The 12,120-nt window shown below is 35.1% G+C and overlaps 1 protein-coding gene across 1 annotated transcript; it reads right to left on the bottom strand.

Annotated features, from left to right (window-relative positions):
* Positions 1 to 4,638: 4,638 nt before the first annotated feature.
* LOC132309639 (uncharacterized) lies at positions 4,639 to 5,536 on the bottom strand. Its single transcript, XM_059807928.1, has 2 exons — positions 5,261 to 5,536; positions 4,639 to 5,157 (listed from the first exon to the last, which is right to left on the bottom strand). Exons 1-2 carry the CDS (start codon positions 5,534 to 5,536, stop codon positions 4,639 to 4,641), a joined length of 795 nt encoding a protein of 264 aa, XP_059663911.1.
* Positions 5,537 to 12,120: the final 6,584 nt, after the last annotated feature.

Below are 12,120 nucleotides of genomic sequence, written 5' to 3'. Positions count from 1 at the left end.
TAACTAACCATTAATAACTTCGTACTTTGAATCAAGTGATATATGTAAAGAACTATATGCAGTTTATATAATCCGTACAAACAGATTATTCATGAATAATTTAAATAATTAAACATCCACTATATAAATGAAAATATAAATTTTTTACCTGTACTTGAATTCAATAGAGATTGCAGAGAGAAAACTTTTTCCGTTTCCTAATATTATTATTATTTTTTCCCCTGACCATCCCTATTTAACTTGCTGCTCTCAGTTTGTTCTTTTGTGTTTTTCAAAACAGTACCTCAAAGTGAGCCTTTCACTTAAACTGGTGTGTCGTCAATCCTAACCAAAGTTTGTGTACTAGAAGATAATGGTGTAGAGTTATGATGAATGTGGCCAAGTTTTATATTTAGAAATTGCCACTACTACCTTTCACTAAAAATATAGCTAGGGCAAGTAGGGATCGTCCCAAAGGATTGGTGGGTCGTACTAGGTTAAGGAATCAAGATTAGGGTTAGTAGGTCGAGTGATCAAAAGATTGGTTGATGGTTGAATTACACTAAGATGCAATTTAAACTAAAGTAGGCAATTAAATGTAAATAAGAGAAAATAAGATAGAGATCTTGGGATTTAGAGATCACCACTAAGCATAACTTTTCTACACCCTTAATGAATGATTAATGAGGGGGAAAACATGTATTGCAACAAAGTGTGTGTGTGTGGTTATTTCAACAAGCATGGATGACAAATTAAGCATATATTGTCTAAGCAACATGGTGGATAGCACAATATATCAAACTAAGCCATTAATCCTTTCTTAAAGCTCACAATCTAAACACAACACAAGGTTAGAGATATATGTTACTTACTTTCATAAGTATGGAACATCAAACAACAAGCATGGATTGTCCTCCCATTTAACATCTAAACTACAACTACATTAAAATTAAGCTAATGACATGAAATTAAACTAATTAAACTAAGGAAGAGGTACATTCCATCAAGAAATGAGTATGAACCATTAAATAAACTACAAGAACATTTCATTAAGCACTATGTCTTGACAATCTCAAGATCTATAGTATTAATACACATAGACATGCATTAATAACACAAGAAATAGAGACAAACACATGAACATCTATTCTAGCATACATAGACATATGGATAGAATCAAATGATCAATTGGAAGCATTAAACCACATAAATCATTGAATAAACAAGATCTATATATATATAAGTGTCAAAACATGTATCACAATACAAATCCCCTAAAAAATATATAAATCAAGATGTAGAAAGCATACTTAGGGCTAACTCTAGCCCCAAGAGGATGTCTAGCCACTCATGGATGGTGTCCTCCAACCCTCAAGGGCTAACTCCATGGTAGAGATTGCTCCTCTTCTTGGTTGATGGAAGAACTCCAAGCTTGTATCTCTAGCCTCCTCCTTTCTTTTCTTCTTAACTAAGATATGAAAATTATGCTTCTCAAGTATATCAAATGTCTCTAGTTTCTTCTTTCAAAAAGTGGCTCATATTCCTTATATAGATAGGTCAAATATCACCCCAAATGAACTGGGCTCGTACACCAATATTCCTCCAATGATTGGATATGAGACAACTTTTAATGAGCTGGAATTTGGATTTTCTCGGGATTTGAGAAGTTCGATCGATCGAACATGGTTGAGATCTATCGAATTGAAGCTAGATTGATCCTCTATGGCGGCTTCTTTTTAGATAAAAATAAATCTGAGATATTTTGAAGATATTTTTGAGAAAAGGACAAAAGTGGTTGGTAGGATGGTACAACTGGATAAGATCTAGTATGTGGATAAGGACAAGAAAGTTCGATCGATCAGAGAATCAAGTTGGATCGATCGAACTTTTAGATCTTTGAATAGGGACAAACATGCCTCAGATCCATCTTGAAGTGCTGAGATCGATGAAAGTTCGATCGATCGAACTTTTCTTGAGATCGATCGAAGTTGCTGAAATTCCACCATTTGCTTCCTTTTGCTCTACTTTGCTCCTTTCTTTGATTCATCCCAGAGTTGCTTCATTTTTGCTCTTATTTGGCTGAGTTAGCTTATTTTAGGGATAAGTACCTAAAAATGGAAATAACATGAAATCAATACAAAGCGGGAAAATAAGATAGATAAAGGTTCTAGAATACCTAAGCTTAAGGGGTTTAAATGCGCACTTTTCAGCGCTCATCATATACCTACGAATTCTATAAGGCGATTCCAAAGCTTCCAGTAAAAAAATTTAAAATTAATAATTATACACCATATATTATTTTAACACTAGCACATATCTATTACACCCCAACTTACCTTCAACTGCACACACTACACCAACACATGTTCCATGACTCATCAGATATATATATATATATATATATATATATATATACACATACATATATCTTTTATTTTTAAAAAACAAACTTTGAAAGACAAAAAGGCTCTACCACACTTCATTCTTATCAATCATATATATATATATATACACAAATACAACTTTAACACTAACACATCACCAGCCTATATTCCACAACAACACTACATCACCACGTGTCCAATAGTCATCATAATTTCCTTCCACTGGTTTCCTTACTAGGTGATTCTACTAGCTTCCAAAGGAAACTTACCCAATTCTTTATACCCACAAATCTATATGCATAAATAAGTGTACAGTGTATGTGGGTGAACTAATAGCTTGACCATATTCTATATTTAGTGAGACAAAATATAAAGCTTCATGGTAATCACACATAGCCAAAACTTTTAGTAAGCTTTAATTGACAACACATCTATAAATAATATCACAATTATGTATAACCCAATCTAGGTGTTATATAAAATATCCACATATAATTCATGTTTAGTAAAAAATTTAATTATGCTAATGAAAATGATTATGTATTGGGGCCTTACAATTCTTTCCCCCTTAATTAATTTCGTCCTCAAAATTAAAATGTATGAAACATACCGAATAAGTGAGGATATTGCCTTCTCATAGTTTCCTCACTTTCCGAAGTCACTTCTTCAACCGTGTGACTCCTCCATAATACTTTTACCAGTGGTATAGTCTTATTTCGAAGTACTTGTTCTCGGCGATCCAAAATCTGTACAGGTTCCTCTACATACGTTAAATCCTCCTTCAACTCTATCGATTCTATAACTAAAATATGAGATGGATCCGATGCCTCTGTCTCAAATTTAAGTCCTTCTGTGTAGACAAATACTTTAAACTCTGATGATCAGTGAATATTTCACAAATTTCACCATACAGATAACGCCTTCACAATTTCAAAGCAAAAACAATAGCAGCTAACTCCAAGTCATGTGTAGGATAATTCAATTCATGATTCTTTAATTGTCTAGAAGCATATGCAATTACCTTTCCATTCTACATCAAAACATATCCTAGACATTGATATGAAGCATCAGTGTAAATTACAAAACCTTCACCACCACACGGAATAGTTAACACTGGAGCTGATGTTAACTTTTTCTTTAATTCTTCAAAACTTCTTTGGCATTCCTCACTCCACATAAACTTTACTTTCTTTCGGGTCAACTTTGTTAATGGCATGCAATACTAGAAAACCCTTAGATGAACCTCCTAATCCCAGAAAACTTCTGACTTCTATCACATTAGTAGGCCTTTCCCATTTCACCACAGCTTCCACTTTTGACGGGTCAATATAAATACCATCCCCAGATACCACATACCCCAAAAATACAACTTTATCAAGCCAAAACTCACATTTGTTGAACTTAGCAAAAAGTTGTTTTCCCGTAGAATCTGTAGCACAATTCTTAAATGCTTCTCATGTTCATCCACACTCCGAGAATATATCAAAATATCATTGATGAAGACAATAATAAACGAGTCAACATACGGATGAAATACTCGATTCATTAAATCCATAAACACCACTAGAGCATTGGTTAACCCAAAAGGCATTACCAAAAACTCATAATGACCGTATCGAGTCCGAAAAACAGTTTTAGAAATATCAGTATCCTTTACCTTCAATTGGTGATATCCTGACCTCAAATCAATTTTAGAAAACACATTTGCCCCTTGCAACTGATCAAACAGATCACTAATTCGTGGCAATGGATACTCGTTTCTGATGGTTACTTTATTTAACTGTCTGTAGTCAATACACAACCGCATATTACCATCCTTCTTCTTAACAAATAACACCGGTGCACCCCACGGTGAAATACTAAGTCGAATGAAGCCCTTATCCAGTAAATCTTGTAACTGTATCTTCAACTCTTTCAATTATATCGGTGCCATTTGATACGGAACAATAGAAATTAGAGTTGTTCCCGATACTAACTCAATGGTAAAATCTATCTCTCTGTCCACTGGCAACCCCAGTAATTCTTCCGGAAACACATCTGTGAATTCCCTTACCACTAGTGCATTTTTAAGTGTCACACCTTTATTTTCAATATCAACCATATAAGCCAAGTAACCCTAACACCTTTTCTTCAACAACTTTCTGGTTTGTATAGCTGAGATAAGGCAGTTTGGAATAACATTTCTTTCTCCGGTAAATCTGAATTCTGGCTCCCCTGGTATCTGAAATACAACTTCTTTCCAGAAACAATCTATTGAAGCATGATGCGCAGACAGCTAATTCATACCCAAAATGACATCAAAATCTGGTATACCCAACGGTATCAAATTCACCTTTAACTGTTTATCTCCCAATTGTAAAACACAATCCCGATATTCATTTGTAACCACTACCACTTCCCCCATTGGGGTAGAAATAAACAATTTACTATCTAATGATGAAAGTGGTTTACCCAAATGCATAGCAATAGATGATGCAACAAATGAATGGGTTGAGTCAGGATCAATAAGCACAGTAACATTTCTATCTAAAATAGAAAGTGTACCTGTCACCACTTTTGGTGTTGCTTGAGCATCCTGAAGTGTCATAGCAAACACTCTTCCCTGGGCTTGCGAACCACTTGTAGCAACCCTACCTCCTCTTAACGAGCTCCCCTTTGCAAATCCTCTACCAAAACCAGCAACACTACCCACTGAGGTCACTCCTTCAGCTGATGGCAATGATAGCACTCTTTTGCTTTTAACACAGGACAATCTTTCTTCTGGTGGCCTTCCCTTCCGCACTGAAAACACCCCCTGCCAGTACCACGTCCTCTAAAGCTACCTTGTTGTATAGATTGTTGTTCAGAAAACCCTTGACCTCTTCCAATACCTAACGTCTACCCTTGAGATTCACTACCCTTTCCCCTTCCATACCGTTACTTTTGACCTCCCTGACTTGAAATTCCTTCACCTCCTCTTGATTGTAATGACTCAGATCTATTTCTTTTGAATTGTTCCTTCTTTCTTGCACAAGTCTATTATAATTTGTTTCCTCAAAAACTGAAACTCTGGACTTAATAGCCACCTCTAAACCATCCTGGAATTTTGTACATTTATCTTCTTCGTTCTGTACGAACTTAGGTGCAAACCTCGATAAAGCTGTAAACTTAACTTCATAATCAGTTACAGACATTCTATCTTATTTTAAGAGAATAAACTCCTGTTCCTTCTCTTTTCTATAAATTGGAGGGAAATACCTCTTATAAAAATATTTAACAAATCAATTCCAGAATATCACATTTTTTTCTCCTAGAGTAAGTAATAAATGTTTTGTTGTGTCCTACCAATAACTAGTTTCATTTTTGAACATAAATGTAGCTAACTTCACTTTCTGGTCTTCCGTTGCACCCATCATTGCAAATATTGATTCCATTTTACTTACCCACTTTTCTACTTGTTCTGGTTTGGTAGTACCTGAAAATTCTGGGAGTGTTAACTTTATAAACCTTTCATAATCCGAGCTTTTATTTCCTTTCTATTGCCTCTCCAGCCATTCTTGCATTATGATTTGATTTGCCATAAATTATTTATTTTGTTATGCCAAATCTGTTATTGTAACGACCCGAATCCGTGGATCCGGACTGTTACCCGGGTCTTTACCCAAACCCGAGGTTAACTAAGTCATACACTCTATTTCCTATGTTCAAACCTGTCATAAGACTCATTCCGGAGCTCAGAATACCCAGGGATACAAACTTACAATGCTGGTCAGCATTACAGGTCAAAAGGGATAGTCAGCCGGCTGATAGGCCTTCGTCGGCCGGTTGCCAAGGCATGATTGGTCGACCAACATGGCAGGATTGGTCGGCCAAAACGATCCCAAAAACTGAAGGCTCTCGGGACTTTCACTGTGCAAGCCATCTGTCAACTAGAGAATGGGGTTCGGTCGGCCGAACCTGGGGTTTCGGTCGGCTGATGGTGAGGGTCAGCCGGCTGAAACATGCTTTCCTGGGATTACTCTCACTGAATGTGCATACTGACTATGTATCAACCTATTAAGGACTGAAATTTCGCGGCACATACTCATCATTATACAAGAATAGGTGTCACTATATTTGCCAACAACACATCATCTTTCTCCCATTCAACACGAGCAATTACATAATTTTCATTTGCATCAAAATATAATCAAGTGTCTTAATTATATTACATGGCCATGATTTACAAAATAAATAAACTTTTCTAGAACAGGGGCTTTACAAAGGAATGGAAATTAAACAAAAGGGTACAAAATAAACTCCTAGTCATTCTCATGCTTATGGAAGGTCGGCATCCACTACTTCTTTTTTGGGTCCTGAAAAAAAATATTAAATAATAGGGTGAGCGTAAAGCTCAGTAGGTAGTGCCTAAAACACATCTCTTGTGGCCCCGTGAATCCAAATAGTGAATAGATCAATAGAAACGGGGTCATACATAGTAGGGTAAAAATACCATATCAATCCCGAATTCCGAATAATTAAATGTCATGCCGTCAATGTAATGTTATGCATGTCACTCCCCATTTTCAGGAAAATTCATCAATTCATAAACTATTAATATAACCCGCCCTTTGGTGACTCTGCAGCGACACGAGAGAAGGATTGGCTACTGTCCCTGACCTTTGGTACCCCCGCAGTGTCATTTTGGGCCTAGATAGCTCAACCACGCTAGGGTAATCTCCCTGGTTCCCTCTAGGCTATATTAACACACTGGCCCTTTGGTGACTCCGCAGCGACCGGGTTTTTCTCAAAACACCTTATCAAAATTTCTCCCCAAAATCCCCTTTCACTTTTATTTCATGCCCAATGCTATGAAATGCATGTCATGTACTTCACCAATAATATCAGCGTAAAAGAAATTTACACTACACAATTTAACATGTTCCTTCATAGCATCTTCTAGAAAATTAATAAACACCGTAGGCATGTAAATTTACATTTAAACATGCTTTTCACATAATTGCACCAACACACACAGGTATAGATTTCCAAATACAACAAATATATCATTCTCAAGACAATTAACTTAAAATTAAGCATACTTTGCAACAATTAAAGAGAGATGACTCACAAAAGAACAAGAAAAGTGTGAAATAAGAACCCCTACCTCAAGATTGTGCAAAAGCCCCAATTTTCACCTCAAACCCTAGGATTAGAGATCCTCCAAATGGTGGCCAAATGAAAATTGGCTCTGATCAACTCGTAGGCCTCGTTGTGGGCTTCGATTTACCGCAAACGGCTATTAAAAACACTAAGTATTGAGAGAGAGATCTAGGATTGAAGTTGGAAGCAAAAAGAAAAAGAAAAACTGAAGCTAAGGAAGAGAGAGAGAAAACCAGCGGGGAGAGTGAGACTAGAGACCAAATGTGGTCTCAAAGCCTTTAAGGTGGTGGTGGTGGGTCCCACCAATTTTCTTTTTATTTTATTTTTTTCTCTTGTCTTCATTTCACAGCACACACAACATATATACACATGTGATAATTTACATCCACAGAAAATACATCAGTAAAATGCATGAAATGCTAATGGACCCGACTAAAATCCCCATACACGATACTACTAGTAACGGGTCCCACATGGGTCCGTCCGGTCCGAAAACTGAAAAATGCACAAATGATCACCCTTACATTTCAAAGAGTCCTAGACTCAATGAAATGTCCTAAACAACTCTAGGACATAACCGGTACACCCCGTAGTGTCCGGTTCACAAAATGACAAAAGATGAAAATGCCTTTGCGGCGGCAAAGTTCCCAAAAAAAAAAAGAAAAATGTCGAAAATTGGAAACATCACAGTTATAGCCTTCTCCATTTTCTGCAAACCAGTTAACTGCTCCAGTTCTCTTCCCATATCACCCTGAATAGGTTGTTCTACTTCAGCCTCAATAGGAACATAAAAGGCTTCTTCCTCGATTCTATGATAACCACTTCATCCTTCCATTACTTTTTATCTCCAATGAATCTCAAATATAACAACATATATATATATTGATACATAATTACCACATATATTTGTTAGTATAAAATTAAGTCAAATAAATGACTCTACTACACACTTCCTACTGCCACTGCCAGTCTAGACTCTTACTACCTCTAGAACCTAGAAAACCTAGGCTCTGATACCAAAAGTTGACATACCCCAACCCAATTTACACTATTAAATAATTTAAACAATTGGAATGTATCTAACCATCTGCATTAACCTCATACATACATAACGTCATCGTATATCAGAGTGCCTGCTTAAAAGGTCACAATAAAAAATAAACTATAAATCCACCTTGCAAGTTCTAAGAAAACTAAACCGTTAATTACAAATCACAGTATTAAATTCTACTACAATATTTACATTTTATACAAAAGACATTCCATTGTTATTTTTCCTAGTCACACTCAAGATTTTAGACCTGGCAGTAGCAACCCAACCTGATACCTGAAAAAAATATAAATATAGAAGGAATGAGCTTAAAGCCCAGTGAATGCAACACTACCACATCAGAGTAATATAAATAAATATTATCTGATAACTTCAATTAAACTTCATTAACATATTACAGGCATTAAAATATAGTACTCTCCATCTAGGCCAGGTATGGACTTTATATAATATAGTACTCTCCTTCTAGACCAGAGTATGGACCATATTTAAATATAGGACTCTCCTTCTTGGCCAGAGTATGGACCTTATTTAATGTAGTACTCTCCTTCCAGGCCAGAGTATGGACCTTATTTAATGTAGTACTCTCCTTCCAGGCCAGAGTATGGACCTTATATAATATATTACTCTCCTTCCAAGTCAGAGTATGAACCTTATATAATATAAACAAGTTATATATATATTCATCTTTAATTCACATAAACAGCTTTAATACGTCCATTAAACATATCAAAGTATAAACTTCCAGTGAGTACACTCACCTTGGCTACTTCCCAAATTATTTACTTATCCCTTCATAATGTCGAAGCTTCCGTCTCCTTCTTTTTGCCTGAATAAAATTGAAATCACATCATACCCATTTCCAAAGAGAATTGAATCACAATTATCACTTCTATAATAAATCTCAACCTTTCTATAAAATTATAATTAAAATTGTAATCACCACTCTTTATACGCAATCTCGACTTCACAATTCCATCTAACTAGCCATTAATAACTTCGTACTTTGAATCAAGTGATATATGTAAAGAACTATATGCAGTTTATATAATCCCTACAAATAGATTATTCATGAAAATTTTAAATAATTAAACATCCACTATATAAATAAAAATATAAATTCTTTTACCTGTACTTGAATTCAATAGAGATTGCAGAGAGAACTCATTTTCCATTTCCTAATCTTAGTATTATTTTTTCCCCTGATCGTCCCTATTTACCTTGCTGCTCTTAGTTTGTTCTTTTGTGTTTTTCAAAACAATACCTCAAAGTGAGCCTTTCACTTATACCTATGAATTCTATAAGGCGGTTCCAAAGCTTCCAGTAAAAAAATTTAAAATTAAGAACTATACACCATATATTATTTTAACACCAGCACATATCTATTACACCCCAACTTACTTTCAACTGCACACACTACACCAACACGTGTTCCATGACTCATCAGATATGTATATACATATATCTTTTATTTTTTAAAAAAAACTTTGAAAGACAAAAAGGCTCCACCACACTTCATTCTTATCAAACATATATATATATATATATATATATATATATATATATATATATATATATATATATATATGCAAATACAACTTTAACACTAACACATCACCAGCCTACATTCCACAACAACATTACATCACCACGTGTCCATTAGTCATTATAATTTCCTTCCACTGGTTTCCTTACTAGGTGATTCTACTAGTTTCCAAAATAAACTTTACACTCACATATCTATATGCATAAGTAAGTGTACAGTGTACGTGGGTGAACTAGTAGCTTGACCATATTCTATATTTAGTGAGATAAAATATAAAGCTTCATGGTAATCACACACAGCCAAAACTTTTAGTGAGCTTTTATTGACAACACATCCATAAATAATATCACAATTATGTATAACCCAATCTAGGTGTCATATAAAATATCCACATATAATTCATGTTTAGTAAAAAATTTAATTATGCCAATGAAAATGATTATGTATTGGGGCCTTACAATTAGACTGGATAAATTTTCATTAGTCTATTCTTAATCAAGAATCTTTTCACGAGGGCGTGTCATTAAGAGGAGTTGCCGGTGTTGCACATGGATGAGGAAACTAAGTCTTTTCACTTGCGTAAATAATATGATTTTTTTTTTTTTAAGTCATAATTCGCAACAATTAGCTGTTGCTACAAAATTCATGACTTGTTTAGATGATAGAGAGGTTCCATATTCTTTTGAAGTTAGACAAGAAGTCAGATTGACACTTACTTATGTTAAAGAAGTAGGATGTGTCAAAGACATGAAGGTGAGACCGAACACCTAAATAAAGAAGAGGTGCACGGTGTATATGGAAAATATGTAGTTAGTTAACTTTTGATAATTGGAATTACCGATTGACTTTCCATATTAGTAAGTTTATCAAGGATCAGTATGCAAGAATTTAGTTGCAGAGTTAGCTTTTGAAGATGCTTCAATTTAAACAATGGGTGCAAACAAAAGCTGGTGGTACCAGACTAACGGTACTTTCTGTAGACAAATTGGAAGGATGATGTAAGGACTGAGGTTCACAACTCTTAATACTTTATTTATCCTGGTAGAAACATAATGTTTCACAATATAAAACAGATGTTTGGGGGACAGGCAGGAAGAGGGACATGGTGATTTTGTATCCAAGTCTAATATTTATTAGATAATCGAGATGGACCATCAGAGATCACTAGATCCTTGCAGTCATTTCCTATATTGAAGTGGAAATGACAAAGCATTCTCTATGAATTTAGTTGAGAGATTGCTGATTTTACACAAGGGTCAGGATTTCCTATACTGAAGTGGAAATGACAGAGCATTTTTCACGGATTTAGTTGAGAGATTGCTGGTTGGGCCATTGGTTGACTGATAAATTAAATCAGTTTTATTTTATCTATTTTAAACTATTAAGATATTAGTTCATACAAATAGAACGGATCATGAGATGACTTAGATGGATAGAAATGGTGATTCACACTTTGCATTAAGTTCCATCTGGTGGAAGTAGATATGGAAGTAGATACTCTTAACAACCGATATGGTAATTAAACCTTCAGGTAGTTGTTGAGAAATCAGTTGAATTAATAACATGTATAATAATGACACTTGCTATTACCAAGGAAATTAAGGAAGTCAACTTCAAAAAAAAATCGGAGTTGACCTTAGTGGGGGTGTTACCTTACTCATATAGAGCTTAAGGTACTGGAGGAGGATTAGTAGTTTCTGTAAATGATGTCGGAGTGAATGAGAGGTATCATTCGTAAATTTTTCTCGATGCACTCATATGGTTATAAGGTACATCAAGACATCGAATGTCAGTTCTAGTGAACAGGGTAGAGACATGTACATGATTGTCTATGAGAGTAACACCTGTTAGAAAGTGGAAAATTGGTAATCGGATATCATTAGAGATTTTTGCCACTTCCTATGGGGAGTAGGACTAATCAGGATTGGATGGTCGGTAGGAATTATTAACATTGAATTGGAATTTTTAAATTCATATAGGTTAAAGAATGGTGGATTGAACAGGTTCTCTTATGGACATTGTTCGAGTAGTATTCACTT

This window comes from Cornus florida, unplaced genomic scaffold, assembly GCF_030987335.1.
Source record: "Cornus florida cultivar Cherokee Brave unplaced genomic scaffold, ASM3098733v1 CherokeeBrave_3.0.0_Hap2_Chr05, whole genome shotgun sequence".
Lineage (NCBI taxonomy): Eukaryota > Viridiplantae > Streptophyta > Magnoliopsida > Cornales > Cornaceae > Cornus > Cornus florida.
The sequence above is the reverse complement of the archived record's forward strand: the minus strand, read 5'-3'. Positions and strand labels throughout refer to the sequence as shown.

Coding starts and splice junctions, on each gene's coding strand:
- LOC132309639 (XM_059807928.1), bottom strand. CDS start 5,536: ATGTCTGTAACTGATTATGAAGTTAAGTTTACAGCTTTATCGAGGTTT. Junction 5,158..5,260: donor ACGGTATGGAAGGGGAAAGG/GTAGTGAATCTC, acceptor TGGTACTGGCAG/GGGGTGTTTTCAGTGCGGAA.